Source organism: Bubalus kerabau, chromosome 8 (genome assembly GCF_029407905.1).
Source record: "Bubalus kerabau isolate K-KA32 ecotype Philippines breed swamp buffalo chromosome 8, PCC_UOA_SB_1v2, whole genome shotgun sequence".
Classification (NCBI taxonomy): domain Eukaryota; kingdom Metazoa; phylum Chordata; class Mammalia; order Artiodactyla; family Bovidae; genus Bubalus; species Bubalus kerabau.
In genome coordinates this window covers 114963037-114987848 of record NC_073631.1, presented here as the reverse complement: position 1 = coordinate 114987848, position 24812 = coordinate 114963037, and the positions used below count along the sequence as shown (strand labels likewise).

The 24812-nt window shown below is 42.7% G+C and overlaps 1 protein-coding gene across 2 annotated transcripts in view; it reads right to left on the bottom strand.

Moving 5' to 3' along the window:
- The window catches only part of LOC129659633 (contactin-associated protein-like 2), a 648365-nt gene that overhangs the window by 108357 nt on the left and 515196 nt on the right, over nucleotides 1-24812 (bottom strand). For both annotated transcript variants that reach the window (XM_055591213.1, XM_055591212.1), the window contains exon 7: nucleotides 12996-13232. In XM_055591213.1, the coding sequence (XP_055447188.1) occupies nucleotides 12996-13232 (237 nt within the window). The remainder of the gene's footprint in view (nucleotides 1-12995; nucleotides 13233-24812) is intronic.

Below are 24812 nucleotides of genomic sequence, written 5' to 3'. Positions count from 1 at the left end.
TTTCAACCTTTAGGTTAGATGTTTTCACTTGTCCTTCTTGGAGTTGGGAGGTTTGAAGGTATGTGTACATTCTTGAGTTCTTAAAGGCACAGGGATTTGAAGCCAGAGCTGGATATCTACTCTCTCTTCATGCATTTGCTGTCTTTGATAGAGATGGTGGTGTAGGGTAAAGGAAGCCTTTCTAGCTGTTGGAAATGTCTAGATATGGAATGAGCCCCTTCCTGTGGTGTGGTGTGGATCCCAGTCACTGGTGTGTTGTAAAGGGATCACTGAGCTGGTGTATATCACGGAGAAAACACCAGGCTTGGGGTTGCGGTTGTTCCAAAGCCCTGTGACTGTGGATAACAGACTGAATCTCTTAGAAGCCTCAGTTTCTTCAAATAGGAGTGCTCATGCCGACAGCTCAAAATTGCTGTGATGATTAAATACAGTAAGATATGTGAACGTATTTAGTTCAGTGCCTGGCCTAAAAGGAAGAGTTCAACAAAATGTCAGTTGAATATGAATAAATGTAATATTCCTTTCAACCCTGAGATACTTTGATTTTGTGACAAAAAGAGCTTCACAAACTTAACAATTTAAGAGAAGTTGAAGAAGTGTTGAAATAAATCACCCAATGACATTTAAATGTTAGAGTAAAAGCTGAAAGTCTGAATAATGATAAATTCATTATGATAATAGAAATAAAACTTTTTGCACTAGCCCTTTATATTTCTAAAGGGGTTATAAAGTGTTGTAATAACCACATGTGGCTTCTGATTCAGTAGGAGACTACAAAGTCACACAAGATAATAATTTTGCTTATTTAATAGGAGAGGGGGGCCTATAAACTTTGAAATTTATAACTTGGTTTCCTGCTTTGATTTGATTTTCTTAATTTATATTTTAAACCAAATTTATAAGATTCCATTATAGGAGACACTTATTAAGGAATTATAAAAAGCCAACAGGCTAGAGTAGATCTATTTAAAAGGGATTTAATTTCAATTACTCTAATAGTAAAGTTTAGAAAGCATTTCACTGGCAACCTTGATAATCTCTGTTAACTTCTTAGAAAGAAGTGACTGGCAATGGTCTTGTGCAAATATTTGAATTACATTTGGCTTAAACATGAGAAATACCTGGGCTCATTAATCTGAGTTGAAGCTATAATCCTTAATAAGGGGGCAGTGTGTGTGTGTGTGTGTGCTAAATTGCTTCAGTCATGTTTGACTCTACTCTGTCCATGGGATTTCCCAGGCAAGAATACTGGAGTGGGTTTCCATGCCGTCCTCCAGGGGATATTCCTGACCCAGGGATTGAACCCTTGTCTCCTGTGGCCCCTCCGCAGCAGGCAGGTTCTTTACTGCTGAGCCACCGGGAAAGCCCAGTGAGGGGGGCAGAGAGACTGTTAATCATTCAGGGTAAGGGAAAAATTTTAGATGAGGCTTCTAGGGTCTAGGAGTTCCTTTTTATTTTTTTTTGTAACTCTATATTCAAGCAACCAGTATTATTTTCTAAAGACCTCAATAAATCATAACCCCAAGAAGCTGCTTTAGAATCCATTCTTACTTAATCTCAAGTGTATCTGCTGCTTTAACGGTGCTCCAGGTTAAACAATTCATCAAAATTCCATGATGCAGACAGAGATGTAATTAGGGTCATGGCATGCAAGTGTTGCGCTGACTCTGAATGCCATTTTGCAGGCCATGGAGCAGGACTGCTCTGAGGTCTAATGTCTTGTGGGACGTTGTAATCTTTGAGCTCCAGAGAAAGCTTGTCACTGCCCTATAGATGTGGGCGAGCAGTAATGTAAACAGGAGGGATATTCAGCTTTCTGCTGCCAGTTAGGGAAACACTACCCATGTGGACAGAGAAGTTCTGAGCAGGTTTCCTGGTTGCTCTTGAAAGGCAACGTTGACACTTTGCAGTCCTCTCTCTAAAGAGACCCTAAACTGCAGGACCTCTGACTTAGTGATTAATATCCTTCATAATAATTTGCATTTTCATAACATAAATGATTTTAAAAATGCTTTCACCTACATCAGTTCATTTGATCCTCACAGTCCTGTGAATAATACATTTTATATAATTAATACAATTTATAAAGAAACTGCAAGTCAAGAGAGTCACATGACTGTTCAAATTTTTTTTTTCAATAATGTTGAAATTGGAATTCAAGGTATTCTTGCTCCACTGTTCTAAATAGTATTAACTTTCTTCAACTGAGAAAACTCTAAAATGTACAGATTCCTTCTTTTAAAAAACAATATTAGTTTAGAATGATGTTGGCTGCATTGCTGGTCATAAGGAAAGGATTGAAAGGAATAGAAGATATTAAAGAATATTTTGGTGCCTGCAGAGAGAATGACTCATGTAGGAGTTTAAATTGGGGAACCTTCTCTAAGCTATACTTGATCCAACTCTTCTGAGAGTAACACAGGAAGTAAAATTGTTCCCTGGAGTGGTAAATTTGTAGACGTCTAAACAAAAGTCCGTCTAGTCAAGGCTATGGTTTTTCCAGTAGTCATGTATGGATGTGAGAGCTGGACTGTGAAGACAGCTGAGCACTGAAGAATTGATGCTTTTGAACTGTGGTGTTGGAAAAGACTCTTGTGAGTCCCTTGGACTGCAAGGAGATCCATTCTAAAGGATACCAATCCTGGGTGTTCATTGGAAGGACTGATGCTGAGGCTGGAACTCCAATATTTTGGCCACCTCATGCGAAGAGTTGACTCATTGGAAAAGACCCTGATGCTGGAAGGGATTGGGGGCAGGAGGAGAAGGGGACGACAGGGGATGAGATGGCTGGATGGCATCACTGACTCGATGGACATGAGTTTGAGTGAACTCCGGGAGTTGGTGATGGACAGGGAGGCCTGGTGTGCTGTGATTCATGGGGTCACAAAGAGTTGGACACGACTGAGTGAATGAACTGAACTGAAAGGAAGCAAATTCAGGTCAGTTAAGTCTGAACTTTGGGATAGAATATTAAAATAAAATTTGGTCATGTTAAAGTTAATAAAGAGTTCTTAGAAGACCTCTTTTAATAAAAAAGCAGGGATAAGCTGTCATTTTCATATCTATTTGTTGATCTACCTTTGAACTGGTACCTTTAAAGGGGTATCTTTAAAGTATAAATATAAAGAGAGAATGTACGATTCAGTTCAGTTCAGTTGCTCAGTAGTGTCTGACTCTGCGACCCCATGAATCACAGCATGCCAGGCCTCCCTGTCCATCACCAACTCCCAGAGTTCATTCAACATTAAGCACATATAAAGTCTTAGGAAGTAGGGCTGAGGGAAAACTCTGGGAGGATGAAAATAAAATTTTGTAAAATTGCAAAAAAATCCCCTATTCTTCTTTAATACTTTATAGAGCAGTTTTAGATTTACAGCAAAATTGAGAGAAAGATACAGAGGTTTCCCACATGCTCTCCATCCTCGCACACGCACAGCCCTCACCACCGTCAGCACCCACACCGGATTAGTGCACTTGCTACACTCACACTGTTGATCTGCCAAGGATGCTGACTCACCAGAGGCGCCCCAAGTCCATGGTTTACACTGCGGCTTACTCTTGGTATTGTGCATTCTCTGGGTTTGGGTAAATGTACAATGAGGCCTGGTGGTGGTTTAGCTGCTAAGTTGCGTCACACGCGTGCCACTTCATGGGTTTCTCAGGCAAGAACACTGGAGTGGGTTGCCATGCCCTCCTACAGGGGATCTTCTTGACCCAGGGATCGAACCTGGGTCTCCTGGGTCTCCTGTGTTGGCAAGCGTATTCTTTACCACTGAACTACCTGAGAAGCCCCAAATAATGATATGTGCCCATCATAATGGGGCTTCTCTGGTGGCTTAGTGGTAAAGAATCCACCTGCAATGCAGGAGGCACAGTAGACACAGGTTCAATCCCTGGGTCAGGAAGATCCCCTGGAGAAGGAAATGGCAACCCACTCCAGTGTTCTTGCCTGGAGAATCCCAGGGACGGAGGAGCCTGGTGGGCTGCCGTCTATGGGGTCGCACAGAGTCGGACACGACTGAAGCGACTTAGCAGCAGCAGCAGCACTGATCAAACCACTTGATCTTGCTTCATTCATCCAGAACATAGATATGTTAAATTTTTACTGCCAAAGATTCAATTTTGCTGAGAATCTTTACCTTACAGAACTTGAATAGTTTAGACGCCACCTTATATTTCATAAACTCATCACTTAGAAGCCTACCTAGAGGATTATTGTTAGGCTGGGTTAAACACTACACAATATCTATATCTTATGCCCAGATCTCATGAGAACTTGGAGATCATATATTTAAGATGCCAAGCTTAGGGATGCTCAGAGAGAGTAGTTGACCCTAATCATTTCTGTTTCCTTAGGGTTTGGTCCTCACTGGGGCAAAACAAGCACAATATCCATTTATCTAAACCATCCACTATTACAGTCAATTGCAATTGATGGAGGTAAAAGTATGTGAATGAGTTCAGAGCCAGGGTGATCTATAAGATGGCAGATTAAACATAGCTCAAGACCCCTCAGGTTTGATCATTTAAGAAAGTGAATTTCCTCTAGCCAAGGGATGCCTCGGATGAGCCCTGCTAAGGCCAGGGCTGCCTGCTGGCAATGATGACCATGAAAGGAGGCTGCAAAGAGGAGACGCTGCCCACCAGAGGCAGGACTTTATGTCCTGCGGATGTAACGAAATACTTACGGTCAATCAGAATGTTGGTATGGACATGCTTGTAAGGGGAGCAAAAAATGTGAGTGATTTAAAAGCAAACCCTCCAGAAAATTTATGACACTGATAATTTTTAGGTTCATGAAAGAAAAGAAATGGGTAGAGTTTCAGCTGAAATCATGGCTAATTTCTAGGAAATGATAGAGTATTATTTTTATAAACTTCATAAATGACTGAATTCTCATTATTGCTGAAGAATGAGGAATAAAAACATTCAACAACATACACAGGAAAATGAAAACTGTTTATCCAAAAAGGTCCAAAACCTGGTGGGTAATAGAAATGGGCACAAACTTAAAGTTATTTATCGTTTATGTGAGGCAAAGTCCAAAACTCTGTCCTTTATTACATTTGGTGTTTTACAAAGGGCTTGTTTTTACCACTGAATTTTAAAAAACCCTTTCTGCAGAAAAGTTAATAGGTCAGGTTTTACTTTGTATCTGGGACCCCAGAGAAAAGCCCAGGTCAGGGAGAATGCTATTTACCACCATAAAATTTGATAATGAAGTCACCTAAGCTTGAAGGCCATCTCTGCAACTCTGACCTTTTAGAATCAAGTCAAAAGCATTTCCTTTTATCCCTAAGTATTTACAGGCTTTTGTTCACAAGAATTTTCTTAACTTTTCTTCTTTCTTTTTGAAATCAAATGACTGTATGTTTTTATGATATTTTTAAGGTCTGAAGATTTAAAAAACATATTAATAGAGGAGAGTTTTCCCTTCTTGAATAACATTCTAAGGGGAAGAGGAAGAGGAAAAAGAATTCTTGTTCCTGTAGGCATGAGTCCAAATCTATAAAATCTCCTGTTCCAACTGGCAATGAAAAAGAAGCCCATGAAAAACATTTCTTCCCGCTGGTATCAACTCTTCTCCAAGCTGGGGTCAAGAGTGGGGAGGCCAATCAGAAAAAATGGCCGGTGTTCCCATTGGTGTGTGAGTGCTTAGTCTTGTCTGACTCTGAGACCCCATGGACGGTTAGCCCACCAGGCTCCTCTGTCCATGGGATTCTCCAGCCAAGAATACTGGAGTAGGTTGCCATTTCCTCCTCCTGGGATTGTTGCCATTAACTAGTTTCATATAAGGGTACAATCCTAAGATGCATTTCTCTTTTCTCTCTCCCCTAAGTGTTTTATAATATTTTGAAATGAACCTTCCCTAAAAGGCTTCAAACCTCACTCTACAAGGGCAGCCCACAGACTTCCTCTGCTCCTTGAGCAGTGCCTGGAGCCACCGAGAAGCAGAGTTTGGAAATATTCAAAGTGCATTGGCCAAAGCCACCTCCTCCCGCTTACCATGAAACACTCCTTTAGGAGGCAAGATCCTCATCCCTTACAGGTTGAACTTGGACTTGAGTCTTGGACTTGGACTGGTGGGTACAATTTAATTTCCTTGAACTTGGGCTTGAGTCCTCTCAGCAAAATGGAGTCCTGAACTCTTTCAGTGCTTTCTTGTCTCCTGATGGGTTTTGATTTAGGAAGGGACCCAGCCATCGCTAAGGTGACCTAAGTTGGCTCTTAATGGGGATGGACACCTTATATGAGAAACTGCACTCGTGGGCGTGACCCCTGGGATGCAGAGACTGGGGTGTCCATTCCCATCTCTGCATATTCCTCAGTCCATCAGGGTTTAGGGTCCAGAGGTGATACTTTCAGCTTTAGAAAAATATGACTGTGACCACAATTTAGTAGAGAGCACACTTTATGATACTGCCATTGCTTCTCCGGTAGCTGATGAGACCGAGGATGAGATGGTTGGATGACATCACTGACACAATGGACATGGGTTTGGGTGAACTCCAGGAGTTGGTGATGCACAGGGAGGCCTGGCCTGCTGCAGTCCATGGGGTCTCAAAGAGTCAAACATGACTGAGTGGCTGAACAGAACTGAACTGAACTGAATCCAGCACTCAGAGGTAACTGAAACAATGCTAGTTAGGCATCTGATATTTAAAGCTTTTAGGGACAGACGAAAGGATGACATGATTTAAAGTAAAAACAAAAACACAAACAACAACAAAAAAAGAAAGTGCAGAGAATGGACAGGGACACCTGCTGTCTGACTGATGTGTACCAGGTTTTCAGTTTGGAAATTTGTTCACATGATCCCATGTGAGCCTCACGGTGGAATTAAGAATAGATGTTACATACTGCTGAAGATGAGGCCAAGTGGAGTTACACATTTGCTCAAGGTCATGGAACCTGCAGGTGAGGACACTAGATTCAAAGTCACATCTAATTCCCTCATCCATTTTCTACATGGGGACTTGAGTTAGCCATAAACAGTCTCTTCTGTATCAGTTACAATGTCAGGACACTCAGGGAGAGCAGGAGGTGGAGCCGGACCACAGGGAGGGGGGCATGCGTTCGTGTGGCTGTAAATGAGGCGACGCTGTATCTGCTGACCCTCCTCCTTCACTCGTGGTCACTGCAGTACTGTTACCCTGGTCCTTCTAAGATTGGACTTTATCTGAGTGACAAACAAATGGATGTTTGAGAAGAAAAGACAACTCCCTAAACTCAGACACTGTTTTCTGAGTATTTAAAGATACGCGTTTAAAGACCCTGATGTTGGGAAAGATTGAGGAGAAAAGGACAAGAGGGCGGCAGAGGGTGAGATGGTTAGATAGCATCACCAACTCCATGGACGTGAACTTCAGCAAACTCCAGGAGATAGTGGAGGACAAGGAAGCCTGACATGCTGCAGCCCATGGGGTCGTAAGGAGTCGGACGTGACTTAGCGACTGAACAACAGTGAAGCTTCAGCCGCTGTCCTGGTTTGGCAGAGGAACATGAAAATTTTTACAGGAAAAAAATGCAGAGAAGTGAATTAGGAGATATTTTTGTGCCTCTTGATGATAAGTTCTTGCTAAAGTTGGCCCAGTGAAGGGATCCTAATGAAGAACTCTTTCTGGCAGCCTGGATGATGGCTAATTCTCATTTCCTGCTTTTGTGTACACTAGATTGTCCTGGTTCTGTAGATGTAAACCACTGAAATATTTTGAAAATTTCAGTATAGTCAGACTCAACTGTACGTTCAAAGCGCCTATTCACTGAATGTTTGTTAAAGAAATAAATCAATAAGTGATTACTGCTTACACCTAAATGTGTGGGTGTAGGGTGGGGGGTGAGGGGAGGGAAAGAGGGAGAGAGAAAGAGAAAGAGGTTGTGTTCAGATCTTGTATTCTGTTTCTTCTTATGATAAAATTTGCATCCAAGAATGTGCTTTTTTTTTTTTTTTTTTAACTGAATCACCATAACTAAAAAGCTTTAAGACCAGGGGTTCTCTTTTCAGTTTTACATGAAGCTACATGAAGGATCAGGCCTCCCAGGTGGCTCAGTGGTAAAGAATCCGCCTGCATTCCTGGGTTCGATCCCTGGGCTGGAAGATCCCCTGGAGAAGGAAATGGCAGCTCTCTCCAGTATTCTTGCCTGGGGAATCCCGTGGACAGAGGAACCTGGCGGCTACAGTCCATGGGGCTGCAGAGTCGGACAAGACTGAGCGCCTAAACAAACATGAAGGACCGTGCCCTGGTGACAAGCAGTAACGCACGGTGATGGTGAAGAACAGGGGCTTTGAGTCAAAGTGCCCGCATATAAATCACAGTCCTGCTACTTACTGGTATGTGAACCTCAGGCAAGTGACTAATACCCTCTTGTGCCTAAATTTCCTTCTGTGTAAAATGGGGAAAATAATTATAGTACCAACATAGGGCTGTCATGAGTATTAGGTGATGTTAACATAATTAAAGACTTTGGCACACTGCCTGCCACATAGCAAGTTCTCAATAAATGTCAGCTGTTACCATGGTTAAATACATGGTTAAATGCACTTCTGTTGATTTCTATGATTGCCCTAACAATGGCTCACACCCTGGGTGGCCTGAAACAACAGAAGTTTATTCTCTCACAGTTATAGTGGCTCAGAGTAAAAACAGAGGTGTTATCAGGGCTACACGTCTTCTGAAGGTTCCAGGGAGGGTCCTTCCTTGCTTTTTTGAGCTTCTGGGGGCCCCCCATGTGTTCCTGGCCCACCCTAGTCCAGGATGACCCCACATTAATTACATCTGTAAAGAGCCTATTTCCAGACAAGGTCACATTCTGAGGCTCTGGGTGGACAAGTGCTTGGCAGAGAGGGACCCTATTCAATCCGTGATTGTATTCAGCTACAAACATTTAATATAGAAATTGCTGTGGCTGCGATAGGTCTGCTACTTTACCTCTTGCTTGAAAACCTGGAGAAGACAGAGTTTACTTCTAATCATGTTGTTAATTTCTGGTTAGAAATAAAATTGAGGTTGATAGTCATAAATGTGTTTTGAGGTTTGACTGTCCAAGAAGGAATAGGTCCGTTTAGAGAAGACAACCGGTGGCGTGTCCAGGGGTCCCCAGTGGGGGTCCCCACTAATGCTGGGTATGACAGACCCACAGCCAAGCCTTCCATGTAAGCTGGGTTTGCCCTGTTCCCAGAGGCATCTATGGTCTCAGCCAATGGACTGCCAAGGAACCGTCCATGGGATGGTGCTGTCTGCGCTGAGTGAAGTGGTGGCTATTGGCTGGGCATTCTAAGAAGAGGGAACATTGCACAGTTATCTGTAGAGACGAGCTGACTGGCTATGAGGTCTAGTTATAGAGTTTTTGGGAGGCCCTCATGCTCTCTGGGCTGCCCTTGTGGTTCAACTAGTAAAGAATCCGCCTGCAATGCAGGAGACCTAGGTTTGATCCCCTGGTTGGGAAGATGCCCTGGAGAAGGGAAAGGCTACCCACTAGTGTTCTGGCCTGGAGAATTCCATGGACTGTATAGTCCATGGGGTCACAAAGAGTCAGCCACGACTGAGCGACTTTAACTTTCACTCATGCTGTCCCCAAAACCCGAACTTTTCCCCACTCAGCTTTTCTATTTAATGACTCTTCCCTGGGAGAGCTGACACCTTAAGTGATGATCAAATCTTTAAAGATTCATTTGGGGGAAAAAAAAAAAAGGTTCTAGGAGAAGTTTTTGATAAGAGTTCAGAGAAGAGAGAAAGGAGTGTCTGCTATCTATATTGTGTTGGTGGGACAGTGACTGTCAAACCTGCAAAGCAAAAAGCATCATCAGGAGGGACCTGCTAGAGACCCTGTACGCCCCCCTCACCTGGCTGAAATGTGATACAAGTGTTTTTTATTTTCATACAACTTGGCCCCAACAAGGCACACCTTCCTTCAGGGACCATCTGAAAGGTGACTGCTTTGAAGGTTTGTGAAAAAACGGGCTCTGTTGAATGCGTGGAGAGAGGGATTTTTCAAAGGTAATTTAATTATGTGCAGTTTTCACCCGAGATGCTCCTCCATTCCAGATAGTGTGATTACATGGTATCATGATTTCTGGTTAATAACTAGATATTTTCTAACCATAGGTAGTTGAGCCTTGAATGCATGGGGTAAGGGCTCTGCTGCTTAGTACTTAGTTCTTCTCCAAAAGAGGCAAAAGTGAGGGAAAAAAAGAGGTAATTCATCATTGTATAAAGATTAGAAAATACAGCAAAAAGATAAGAGAAAATAAATATTTGTGTTTTCACCCTCTCCCTGGAATAATGACAGTTAATATTTTGATGGGCTTTCCTGGTGGCTGAGATGGTAAAGCATCTGTCTGCAATGCAGGAGACCCAGGTTTGATTCCTGGGTCAGTAAGATCTCCTGGAGAAGGAAATGGTAACCCGCTCCAGTATTTTTGCGTGAAGAATCCCACAGACAGAGGAGCCTGGTGAGTTACAGTCCATGGGGTCACCAAGAGTTGGACACGACTGAGTGACTAACATAATATTTTGATATGTTTCCTTGTGTGTGTGTGTGTTAGATTTTGTATAGACATTTAATCATGTTGTGTGTAATGTGTTGAGACCCATTTCATTAACTCAGCAAAATTCTGTGGACCTCCGTCCACATACACAAGCACAGAACTATTCTAGCCGAGGAAGTGAAGTGAAGTGAAAGTTGCTCAGTCATGTCCGACTCTTTGTGACCCCATGGATAGCCCATGGAATTCTCCAAGCCTGAATACTGGAGTGGGTAGCCTTTCCTTTCTCTGGGGGATCTTCCCAACCCAGGGATCGAACCCAGGTCTCCTGCATCGCAGGCGGATTCTTTATCAGTTGAGCCACAAGGGAAGCCCAAGAATACTGGAGTGGGTAGCCTTTCCCTTCTCCAGGGGATCTTCCCAACCCAGGAATCAAACTGGGGTCTCCTGCATTGCAGGCAGATTCTTTACCAACTGAGCTATCAGAGAAGCCTGAGGAAGCCTGCCTGCCAAGGACTTTCACGAGCTCACTCTTAGGCAGATGACCGTGGTTGCTCTCTCTGGAGGCTGAGTCACGTGGCTGTAGAGCCCTGGAGGGTGTGGTCACAGGAGCTGATGCTCTGGGAGGTGAAACCCAGGCCAGAGGCGCCACCTGGCCACAGGCCTCGGCTGGAAGACCCCATCTGGGAATGAGCCTGCCTACGTGCAGGTGAAGCTTTTCTGATTCCTCTCAACCAGCACCACCTTCATCCTCCCCAGGTCAAGAGAATACTTGTCTTGACCCAGAAGGATGCCCACAAATACTTTCCAAATACAGTTTGCTGTTTTTAATCTTTTTTGGTAAAGCCATAAACTGAGTCAAATGTAAACTCACCCTGCTAAACAGGTATTAAGAGAATATTTAGGGATTTTTTTATGTAAACCCTTTGAAATAATGTCACTGGGAACTCACAGGCTTTCTTTGACTCCATCTCAAGCACTGGCAAGGCAGAAGAGTATATACTCTAATCTTTCTGTTTGTGAATATTGCCTATTAACCCCCAGAGGTTGTGTGTGAGCTACTGTACTTAACCTAACTCTCCAAAAATAAGGGGCTCATGATTTTCTTTAAATTGGCACTTATGCAGTGGAATCTCTCAGACATTAGCGCTCACTTGATTGCATTCAGACACCACTTTGGCAAGGGAATGACTACATTAAATTAGCATCAAGCACAATGAATGGTAATTGCAAGACTGTCATTTCTACAAGTGCAAAATTAATGGGTTCTGCAAACCTTTCCCATTGTGTGACACTGGAAAATCATGGAACCATGTTGTTGCAAGTGGGAGAATGCTCTATAACAGCAGTGCTCATGTGCTGTGGATTATTCAGCAATGGTGTTCCTTTCCACCTTGGTTGTTGTCTCGTGCTCATCCTTCAAGCCCAGTCTGACCGAATTTACATGCTTACATGACAGCTTACATGTCAGACAGTAGCCTGGATGTACAGCGAGTGTTAGGGAACAATTCCTCCTCCTGTGTGGCATCTTGTGTGAATAATGGCAGCATAAACAACCCTCCATGTATTCATGAGAGTATGAAAAGGCTACTTATGTAAAGCTTCTTATAAAGAGATGCACCAACCATTTACAGAAAACTTTACCCAAACGTTATACATTCATTTGAAAGAGAAGAGTGAGTTACATGCATTTCAATTGTAGCTTGAGAAGAGGGTCAGCTCTGCCTCTCCCCAGCCCTCTTGCTTACAAGTGGAAAAGAAGCCACAGGCCAGGTGTGTGAATTTCTTCTGGTTATGCAAGATCACCGGGTGTATCCTGAATGACAACAGCCATATACACCAGGTTCTTGGAGTCAGCTGATTGGCTTTGCTGAATTTATTAGGGGTTACTCATTCAAGACTGAAATAAGGCAGTGACATTGTTAGATGTTACTGCATTATTAGATGTAGTAGCTCAGGATTCCTGCACTTTGTGGGGGCTGAGAACCTGCCACTGAGGTGTCCTATAGAAGAGTGATAAAAAATGATTGTGACAAGAATTGAACAGAGGGGCTTTCTTGTGAGTCCAACTTGAATTCATTCTCTTAGCAGCTGGGGGAGAGGCGGACACGAAGAGCACTGGGCAGCACAGATTGAGTCACTGCACGATGTACAGGTCCAAGCGAGTGAGACGGTCAGGAGGCCCATCATGGACCCCTTTCAATGGCTACTTACTTTACTCCTCCTTGTTAAGGCATGACATGGCTATTTGCTCTGTAATGTTCTAGTCACTTCAAAGTTTGCTTGAATTTAGGGGGAAACTCTGCACCACACTCAAAACTTTTCTCTTCTTAATGAACAACAAAGATGAAGGATTGTTTTAGGGGACTTCCTACTTATGATGGGAGAAGAATTCCAAAGACTTTACCCTTGGAGTGAAGTACCCTTATGCCAGCTGAAGAGCAATTCAACAGATGATCTGGGCTTCAAAGATATCTAAACGTGGCTCTGGAAACTGGTTCTGACCTACCTTTGTTGCAAAATGTTCCATCATAGGCTGTGTTGGAGCAATCGCAGGAATAGCCATGGTACTTCTCTATGCACTTGCCTCCATTCTCACAGTTAGCTCCGTAGCTGGTGCAGTGCCCTGAGCACCCGGATTTGAAACCAGATGTGACCTTGGCTCTCTCTTCCAAGTCCAGAGTCACCCCATTCATCCTTAGGGAGCGGATACAGCCCAGGAAGCCCTGCTGGCCTCCAGCACCACCTGGGAAGACAGAAGGCACGGCGCTCAGACAGAATCACCTCTGCCACGGCTTCTATTTCATTCCTCATGCCTCGGACCACTGTGGGAGGAGATGAGACTGCCAAGTGCTGCAGGCTCTCTTACTGTCAATAGAAGAGCTTGCAACTTTCCTCCCTTAGGCTATAACGCCTACTTAAAAAAGAGGCTGTCTTGGGAGAAGCAATAAATTTGCTACAGAACTAAAATGCTTGGAGACACACACAAATCTTATAAGCTGTTTTGGAAGTCTAATCTGGTTTCCTTAGGAGAGAAGTTTATACGAATCTCTAAGTTCTTTGGTTTTTAATCTCACGTTGTTACATTCCACAGCATTATCTACTGGAAGAGATATAAAAAGGCAAAGGGATATGAATATATTAGCATAGTTAACAAGTCAATTAGTCAGAAGAAGTAAATCCATTTGGAACGTGGTTGTAAGTCCTGGTTCTTCTTGTCTCAAGAAAAGCTTTGCTTTGAAATTCATGTTAAGGATTCCCAGAGCTTCTTGTCTGGGGTTGTTGGAAATTGGAATTGACGATTTCACACAGAAGTCAGCTATACCACATTTATTACCAGGTCAGTTTAGATTTTATTGCCTTTGTTTAAATGCCATTTCAAGACACATAACACAAAAAGCAAATTCACTGTGATTTTCTAAGTTATGGAGTTAGAGGTTTATGAGCATGAAAATATTAAAATATTCTTAACAAATTTCATAGCAGAATTCACTGGAGAATTGTTAATATATCACAAGTGGATTGTGTCTATAATAACCTTTGCTATGATTTTTTAAGCAGCTGGTACAAAAAAAGAGGAACTCAAATTTATAAATGTGCCTGGGTTTTAGACTAACAGCGCTTCTGGAAATTAAATACAATGATAATAGTTAAACTTATTAGAAGAAATCTGATGGGGATTTAGAAAAAAAAGATATGGTTAATAAAGTGAAAGTTACTCTTTTATTGAGGGCAATGTAGTAGGCATTCTACTAAGCACCTTATGTATGATATTCACCTAATTCTTACAACAACCTGGCAAGGTAGGCATTGTTAGTTCAGTCGCTCGGTCGTGTCCAGTTCTTTGTGACCCCATGAACTGCAGCACGCCAGGCCTCCCTGTCCATCACCAACTGCCGGAGTCTACCCAAACCCATGTCCATTGAGTTGGCGATGCCATCCAACCATCTCATCCTCTGTCGTCCCCTTCTCCTCCTGCATCAGGGTCTTTTCCAATGAGTCAGCTCTTCGCATCAGGTGGCCAAAGTATTGGAGTTTCAGCTTCAACATCAGTCTTTCCAATGAACACCCAGGACTGATCTTCTTTAGGATGGACTGGTTGGATCTCCTTGCAGTCCAAGGGACTCTCAAGAGTCATCTCCAACACCACAGTTCAAAAGCATCAATTCTTCAGTGCTCAGCTTTCTTTATACTCCAACTTTCACATCCATACATTGTTATCTTGCCCTAATATTTGGGTAACAAAAAGGAGGTTTAGAGACATGAAGTCCTGTACTTAGGACTCATAACTCTGCAGTGCCAGGGCACTGTCAGCTCTGTCTTATTCTTGAGCTGTGGTTTTAGACTCTGTTCTGTGATGATCGTCTAGTACAGAAGATCTTCAGGGTCTGGGGGGCACAGACATACATGTTTCTGAGGTGTAGATTTGGATGTCTTTAAGACAGCATGGTCAATAGGATTGGCAGACTTTGGGTAAGGTTGCACACTGGAGATGGATTCTGATCACTTATTCCAGTATCTTGAGAAAAAGTGTGCAATTACACGACTCAACAGACAGGGCTTGTGGATCAGAGGCTTTAGTTGCAGAGATGGATCAGCCTTTGTTTATGCCTGTGTATCCTCAGCTGTGAAACGGCAAATGACTTGCACTACTCTCTTTGTAAACCCAAGCCTTGCAGTTCTCTCAGTGGGCAGTACTGAGATTTGAGTGATGATTCTCCAGGGATTATTCTTTCTAATAAAATATTTAAATAGAAGAGGATTAATTGAAGGGAGTCCAATGCCCATTTCAATAGCTGTGGGAGAGTAGATGGCAAAAGAAGTTACTAAAAACAACCACTTTGAAGAATTTCCCATTTTGCAATCTGCTCATCAGCACCTCTGCACACTTCTGGGCTGTGGAGAATTTGGGCCTTAGCTATGTATTGGAAGAATTTCAATCCATGAGTCACCATTTGTGTGCTAAAATTTCCATTTGGCATCTATCATTTTATCAGCTATGGCTTTTGTTCTTGCAATAAGGGTTTTTCCAAAGGGCCTTTTGTTCAATAAATGCTTCATCATTTAAATTTTCATCACTACTCAATTAAAATAATTACATCATGCCAAAATATGCTGAAATTTTTAAATCTGTGTTTTTAGATGTCTGCCTCTCCTTTCCCTGGTTACAAATATAATAGTTTTTCATTGTGGAAACCATAAACACACTGATAAGCAAAATGAAAAAGAGAATCTACTATGTAATCTACTAAGTAATGCTACTCAGATAGAATTACCTTCATTCTTAGCAAATAGCAAAAATTCTTAGCAAAAATTTTCTCTCTTTTATCTGTGAACATACCTATGTGTAAAAAATAAAACAAAGGAAAAAGCGGGGTATGCACATTGCTTTGAAATTTGCTTTTCTCATTTAACATATCATAAAACACTTCCCCAGCAATAAATATTCAAATAGAACATCTTGTTTAACATCTGCACAGCAGCCCAGCCTGCAAAACACTGTAAGTTATTTTGTCATTCCCCTACCTTTGGGCTTTAAGTAGCTTATTCCAATTTTCACCCTATATGATACTGTAATAAACAGCCTTGTAACAACCTTTACATGCTGTCCAGTTTTTCCTTATAATTAATTCTCAGATGTGTAAATGCTGGGTACAAGGGAATATACATTTTAAAGTCATTTACAATATATTTCCCTCTTAGAAGACTTTATCAATTTGTATTATTTTTCACCAGTAGGGTATCAGACCCCTGTCTTCTCCACAACGATTCTAATACTAGGCAGAATCTTTTCGAATTTATAGGCTGGAGGGCGGGGAAAGAGTTCATTCTTTTAATTTGCATTGCTTCAATACTGTGAGTTGAATAATTTTTTTTTCTCATTCCTATTTTTTGGTTTCTTCATGACCTTTGTTTTTTGGGGGGAAGTGGAGAAGGGAATAGCAACCCACTCCAATATTCTTGCCAGGAGAATCCTACGGACAGAGGAGCCTGGTGGGCAACAGTCCACGGGGTCGCAAAGAATCAGACATGACCGAGAGACTAACACCGCACTACAGGAGAAGATACATTTCTGATTGATTGATAACAATATTTGGGGCTTTTGTCATAAATTTGGCAACTACATCCTTCCAGTTTGCATCTGTTAACTTGTACATAATGTTTCTTTTTCCCTACGAAAGGTTTTGATGTTTATGTAGTCACATCTATCTTATTTTTATGATTTCTGCCTTTGATATTAGACTTACAATAACTTTTTCTAATCCAAAATAATATAATTTTCAACTATATTTTCTTCTAGAACTTTTATGATTTTACTTCTTTTAACATTTCATTCTTTAATCTATCTGGGATGTATATTAATTTTGAAATAATTCATATTTAAGGGTGTCAGCAATGGTTGAGAGTTTGAAGAGACTTGTTAAAAGACTCTAAATGACAATCTGATAAAAATGGAGATTTAGTAAGTTTCAGTTGCCAGAGAAAGTACGTATAGCTTAATTCATAGTTTAATTGTATCAAAATAAGTATTTAGATATATGTGTATATGCTTCATTATGTACGTAAACAAACTTCATTCAGTGAGAGGATTTAGCTTCTTTGGTTCATTCTGGACCTGTTCTTTCTGAGTTCTTACACCCGCTAGTCTTCCTTCCTGCCTTTGTGTTTGTATGGCTCTCTCCCTATTGACTGCTGCCTGTTTTTGGTCAGCTCTGTGGCTTCAATCAAATCGCAGCATCCCTCTCTCAGCATCAGTCTTTCCTCTCCATAAAGGAGGCTGCACTGGATGTCTCTGGTCCTTCCAGCTATGAATTACTCTGGTCCATGATGTACAATCTCTCCCTGGAGGCTTGTGTGTCTCCCTCTCTACATTTCAGCAAATTACTCTCAATTTCTCCTAAATTTCTTTTTGCTTCCTTTTCCTTCTTTGCACTGCTGCCTGACCTTTCCCCTCCCTTCTTTCCTTAATTGACCATAACATACAGCTATAGTCTAATTTGTATTTGTTGCATTGATTAAATAAAGTTTTATAGTATTTTCTTAATTTATAAAGAAGGCAAGTGGAATGCCATTTCCCTTTCTATAAAGGAAAACCAAATAACTTACATTCTTTTTTTAGATGGTCCCTGATTTATGAAATGGGTCAGTGAGCTGGAAAGTACTTTTACTGACCTAGTCAATATGAAGAAAAGTCTTTTGTCCTGAAAACGGTCATTAAATATTATGCAAAGGATGCTAATGCACTAGAGCCAGTGATAATTATTTGAGTTCAAGTTGTGTGCTCTATAGAAATCTGTCTTGGTGACAAATGTCATAAGTTTAAATTGTAGGTCTGCAAGCAAAAATGCTACTTAACCTTCGTTAATTAGAAAATCAACACATTGTCACTGAAGAGAGCCCCCTGCCACGTGAGGGCCTCACGCACATTAGTCAGACCTCTGATAATTACCCAAGGGGAGACGTGGGTTTAATTTGTAAATCATTTTCCATGTGAAATGCTATTCAAGTATTGCAATTAAAGATTAATTATGAAAATGCTGTAACTACCCATAATGAATAATACAGTCATCAAAGGTACAGAAGATTGGGGCAAAATAATCAGGTATTAAATTAAACACAAAGGGTGAAACTAATGATCAGGAGGAATTCTAAAAAACACTGTCCTCAAACTAGGAGCTTAATAGTTTTCTAAGGAGCTAAGTTGGGTTCCAGAGCACCTGTGCCCTGAGAGACAGGTCAGTCACTCGCCATAGAAACTTCACCAAAGCTCACACACACAGAATCTAATTTATCCGTTCAATAAGTATTAATTTTATGGCTCCTAAGCCTCGTCTAGATGTTTAGAAGGTACTGTGACACAAAACACACAAAAGTCTTTGCCCTTGCAGAGCTTACATTCTTGCCGAGGGAGAAGGAAATTGAACAAAAAGCTCAGTAAGTTATGCCGTGTTTGAAGTCAGTGTGGGTTAGGTGGGATCTGGAGTGGGGTGGGGGAGACCCCTATTTTATTTATTTGTTTTTATTTTTTGGCTCCATATGGGATCTTTGTTCCCAGACCAGGGATGGGAGGGATGCAAGGGTGGAGTCTTAACCCCTGGACCACCAAGGAAGTCCCAGGGAAATTCCTGTTTCAAATAGAGCCCTTCGGGCACATCCCACTGAGAAACTGCCAGAAAGAATATCCAAGGGCAAAAACCCTGGGAAGACAGAGGTTAAGGGGGGCACTTCCCTGCAGGCCGGGGGAGGGTGGTGCGGGAAGGGAGGGGAGACAGGAACTGCCAAGAGAAGCAAAGCCACCAGCTCACGTGTTAAGGCACTGGGAGGGGGAATTCCCTGCTGGTCCGGTGGTTGAGAATCTCCCTGTCAATGCAGGGGACATGTGCTCAATTCCTGGTCAGGGAAGATCCCAGAGCAGTGAGGCAACTAACCCCATGTGCCACAACTACTGAACCCACACTTTAGAGACCGTGCTCCACAATAAGAGAAGCCACCGCTATGAGAAGCCCGTTACCCACAATCAAGAGTGGCCCCCACTCACTGCAACTAGAGAAGGCTCACGTGCAGCAATGAAGACCCAGCGCAGCCAAAAAAATACATTAAAAAATAAATAAAAATAAAAAGACAGAGGAGACATACTTGTTGCCCACAGGTTGATACAAATGTAATCACAGCCATACTGTGGTGTGAGGTACAATGTGACAGGAGGGGCAGCAAACAAGTGAGGAGAGCATGAACTGTGCTCACAAAGCTCTACACCTGGGTGTCTGCGGCTCCCGGCTGGATCTTTTTTTTTTTTTAAACCCACTGCGCAAGCGTCGTCTGCCTAGGCCCCGCCCCTTCCTCTCTCGGAGGCCCGCCCTCAGTCACTCCCTGCTCTATCTTCCCAGCTCCTCTTTGAGCCTCAGTCTCCTCATGGATGAAACTGACAAACATACACACCTTGCATGCATGCTGCATGCTAAGTCGCTTCAGTCAGGTCTGACTGTGTGACCCCCTGGACTGTAGCCCGTCAGGCCCCTCTGTCCACGGGATTCTCCAGGCACAAATACTGGAGTGGGTTGCCATGCCCTCCTCCAGAGGATCTTCCTAATCCAGGGATTGAATACATGTCTCATGTCTCCTGCATTGGCAGGAAGATTCTTTACCACTAGCACCACCTGGGAAGCCAGGGTCATATTAATAACAGTAATAAGGATACCCTCCTCTGTACTAATGCTCAGTTAATGGTAGATGTTTAGTATTATTCCTATTATTCAGTATAGACAGAATTCTATAGAAGCACAGAGTTGGAAATTAAATATGGCTAAGAGCAGTACACAAATCTGATATGAGAGGCATCATGAGTGGTTTCAGTTCAGTCGCTCAGTCGTGTCTGACTCTTTGTGACCCCATGAGTGTTTTATCACCCCAAAATTTCTATGTTGAAGCTCCAGCACCCACCGTGACTACATTTGGAGGTCAGACCTTTAAAGAGGTAACTAAGAGTAAATGAGGACACAAGGGTGGTCCCTAATCTACTCTGAGGGGTGTCATTTGTCAGGAGAGGAAGAGATGCCAGGACACAGGCACATAGAAAACGGGCGTGTGGGAAGACACAGGTGAGCTAGCCAAGGCCTCAGGAGAAACCAGCCCTGCCAGCACCTTGATCTTGCACTTCCAGCTTCCAGAACTGTGAGAAATGGATTTCTGCTGTTTAAGCCACAGTCTGTGATATTTTCTCAGGGCAGACTGAGCAGACCAGTACAGTGAGTAAAGGGTTAACTTCAAGCTTGGGCTGGTCCAGGCCTGCCTGAGAGAGTGACCTTGGAGTCCACTTTCCTATTGTCTAATTGGATTATTTCCTTGGGAGGTTCAGGGTTAGGTTGAGTGTTTTTCTTCTCTTGTCTGCTGTGGGGGACTGCATCCGGATTGGGGGAGCTGTGAGCCGGCATGCGCTCAGTTGTTAAGTCATGTCTGACTCTTTGTGACCTCATGGACTGTAGCCCACCAGGCCCCTCTGTCCATGGGGTTTCCCAGGCAAGAATACTGAAGTGGGTTGCCATTTCCTTCTCCAGGGGATCTTCCTGACTCAGGAATTGAACTCGGGTCTCCTGTATTGGCAGGCAGATTCTTTACCACTGTACCACCTGAGTTGGCATAGAGGTATCGAATGCATGACTGGCTGGCATAAAATACAGATAAGAAACAGAGCTGAGATTCCTGTGTCCAGGTGACCCACCCAGACCCTGGCTCTTCACTGCAGTCAGACCTGGCCATGCAGGCTAGGGGGCAAAAGCAGTTGTGTGTTTGGTGCATGGACAGGCTGGGCCCCCAGAGTGACTGATGCTGCTCCTACCGTGTTTGTTTTCCAAGTTAGCATTGTCTCTTAGATCTTGACTGTCAACTTGAACATGGAAAAAACCTTGTAGTGTCAGTACAGACGTGAAAAACCCAGCTATCTGGTTAAGCTGAGGACCTCAGAATGGCCCAGATTCTTTAGTAGTGGAGGGACTTCAAGGATGTGGGCTTATGTTACTCAGCGTAGAGCTGCGTGATTGACAAGTACTGATCAGGGATGCCTCTGTCGGTTGGATATTGGAGGGCATACGTGAAAACGTTTATCCACATTCTAGAGCGGGGCTTTGGAGGATTGCTTCTTCAGATAATGCTCCTGAGTTCTCATTTGTAACATCATTCAATAGGATGGATCTTTTTAAAGTTCATTATCACTGCATGAATTTCCCATGTCCTCTGAGTAGAGGACATGCAAAATAGGTGAATCCAAAGTATCTAAATGAGAAGAAAACTTCAAAATCGAGATGGAGAAGATAACCGGGTTTCTGGGAGCAGAGGGCACTCATATGTGTCTGAATGTGAATTGTTCCCTGATGGGGATGATGCTAAGAGGTCCTAATTCATTCCAGAGGCCATGGTGGCAAGGCAAGCATGCTAAAGTATTAGCTATTTAAAAAACTAATATTAATTGAATACTAGCTTCTCCAGGTACTGTTTCAAACTTTACATTTTTGTGTTCACTCTCAAAGGCAATTATCATTTTTATTTTACAGCTAAGGAAACTGAGACCAAGAGAATGGAGTTGCCCAGAGTTACATAGATATAGGAGATGTGGGTTTGATCCCTGGGTCAAGAAGATCCCCTGGAGGAGGGCATGGAAACCCACTCCAGTATTCTTGCCTGGAAAATCCCCATAGACAGAGGAGCCTGGTGGGTTACAATCCATAGAGTTGCAAAAAGTCAGACAGGACTGACTTGATTTAGCATGCACGCAAGCACACAGGTAGTAAGAGGCTATAGTTCACCCCTGGGCTTTCTAGCTATGAAGTCAGCACTCTTTTAAAAATAAAAAAAATTTTTTAAATTTGAGTATAATTGATTTACAATGTTGTGTTGGTTTGTGGTGTCCACATATGTATATGTACAACTGATCCATATATACACCCTTTTTCAGATTCTTTTCCCATATAGGTCACTACAGAGTACTGAGTAGAGTTCCCTGGGTAACTCAGCGCTCTTGCAAAGCTGTAGCTACATCTTGATTTTGGGCTTGCATCATATGAGACTCTTCGCCAGCTTTTTAACAAGTTTCTAGGCATTGCTGTGCCTAGATATGGGAAATGCTAACAGAATGATTACTATCTGAAATGAATTATCCACCCCTTGGCAGAGTACTGTCCTGGGATGGCTGAAGCTTGAAGGGGAATGTAACACTCAGAGTTCACAATCAGAAATTTGGACATATGGATGCTCAACCTGGTCTCTAGGCCACAAAGAGGAGATGCTTGCTTCATGCTATCCTTGAAGTCATATGTATATTTTCTTGTCACATGAAGCAAAAGCTTCATACTTCATTTCAAAATCAGAGCAGTGATGAGCTCTGGCTCCTGATGGGGGGAAGTTGGTTATTTCTCTACTCTTGGTCTGACAGTGCTATTTCAGAGGACCATCATTGCAGCGGGTCTTATGACTCCAAGTCCCTCAAGGAAGTGGGGGCAGACAGAGGGTCTAGTGATAAACCTCCAGATCCCAGCAGGATCTATATTTTAAATTATTAATAGTTACTTCAGTAAACTTCAATACAAAGCCAAATTTCAAATACACTAGCTTACAACTCTGTCTAAACATTTTTTTTTACAAATATCTTCCCAGGTGGTGCTAGTGGTAAAGAACATGCCTGCCAAGGTATGCATTCGATCCCTGGGTCGGGAAGATACCCTGGAGAAGGGCATGTCAACCCTACTCCAGTATTCTTGCCTGGAGAATCTCATGGACAGAGGAGCCTGGTGGGTTACAGTCCATGGGGGTCACAAAGAGTCAGATAGGACTGAAGCAATAGCATGCACATATGCTCATAGGATGTGTCCTGCAGGAGAGTTCTGCTCATCTTTGGAGCAAAATTAGCATCTTCTTTCTGTTGGTCTTATGTCCTGTGTTCTCTCTCTCACACACATAGTTAAGAATCAGAGCTGTTTCATCTGCAGCCAAGAATCAGAGCTGTTAGCTCACACTCTCACTCTCAGGCTCCAAGCAAGCATTTGCAGACCTCAGTCCCAGATACAGGCTGGATTTATGGATCTGGGAGGGATCAGCACAGCTCTCATCACCAACCTCCCAGGCTGCATGAGCTCCCAAGATGGAGGCAGCAGAAAAAAAAAGCGAGGGTTGGGATGAAGTGGGAGGGGAGCTGGGAGCTGGAGAGGCTGAGGACAGAACTGGTGTTCTGAGGTCAGGGCTGCCCGGAAGGCGTGCTTATGTGTCTTAAATGATACCTGAGGCCAAGTAGGAGAGGAATATGGGAAAGGCCTATTTGACTGGGTTATTTTTGAGACCTTCCTGAGGCCTTACAAATAGCTGTGAAAAGAAGAGAAATGAAAAGCAAAGGAGAAAAGGAAAGATATAAGCATCTGAATTCAGAGTTCCAAAGAATAGCAAGGAGTGATAAGAAAGCCTTCCTCAGCGATCAATGCAAAGAAATAGAGGAAAACAACAGAATGGGAAAGACTAGAGATCTCTCTAAGAAAATTAGAGATACCAAGGGAACATTTCATGCAAAGATGGGCTTGATAAAGGACAGAAATGGTATGGAGAAATGGACAGAAGCAGAAGATAATAAGAAGAGGTGGCAAGAATACACAGAAGAACTGTACAAAAAAGATCTTCACGACCCAGATAATCATGATGGTGTGATCACTGACCTAGAGCCAGATATCCTGGAATGTGAATTCAAGTGGGCCTTAGAAAGCATCACTATGAACAAAGCTAGTGGAGGTGATGGAATTCCAGTGGAGCTATTTCAAATCCTGAAAGATGATGCTGTGAAAGTGCTGCACTCAATATGCCAGCAAATTTGGAAAACTCAGAAGTGGCCACAGGACTGGAAAAGGTCAGTTTTCATTCCAATCCCAAAGAAAGGCAATGCCAAAGAATGCTCAAACTACTGCACAATTGCACTCATCTCCACGCTAGTAAAGTAATGCTCAAAATTCTCCAAGCCAGGCTTCAGCAATATGTGAACCGTGAACTCCCAGATGTTCAAGCTGGTTTTGGAAAAGGCAGAGGAACCGGAGACCAAATTGCCAACATCTGCTGGATCTTCGAAAAAGCAAGAGAGTTCCAGAAAAACATCTATTTCTGCTTTATTGACTATGCCAAAAGCCTTTGACTGTGTGGATCACAATAAACTGTGGAAAATTCTGAAAGAGATGGAAATACCAGACCACCTGACCTGCCTCTTGAGAAATTTGTATGGAGGTCAGGAAGAACAGTTAGAACTGGACATGGAACAACAGACTGGTTCCAAATAGGAAAAGGAGTACGTCAAAGCTGTATATTGTCACCCTGCTTATTTAACTTCTACGCAGAGTACATCATGAGAAACGCTGGGCTGGAAGAAGCACAAGCTGGAATCAAGATTGCCGGGAGAAATATCAATAACCTCAGATATGCAGATGACACCACCCTTATGGCAGAAAGTGAAGAGGAACTAAAAAGCCTCTTGATGAAGGTGAAAGAGGAAAGTGAAAAAGTTGGCTTAAAACTCAACATTCAGAAAACGAAGATCATGGCATCTGGTCCCATCACTTCATGGGAAATAGATGGGGAAACAGTGGAAACAGTGTCAGACTTTATTTTTTTGGGCTCCAAAATCACTGCAGATGGTGACTGCAGCCATGAAATTAAAAGACGCTTACTGCTTGGAAGAAAAGTTATGACTAACCTAGATAGCATATTGAAAAGCAGACATTACTTTGCCAACAAAGGTCCATCTAGTCAAGGCTATGGTTTTTCCAGTGGTCATGTATGGATGTGAGAGTTGGACTGTGAAGAA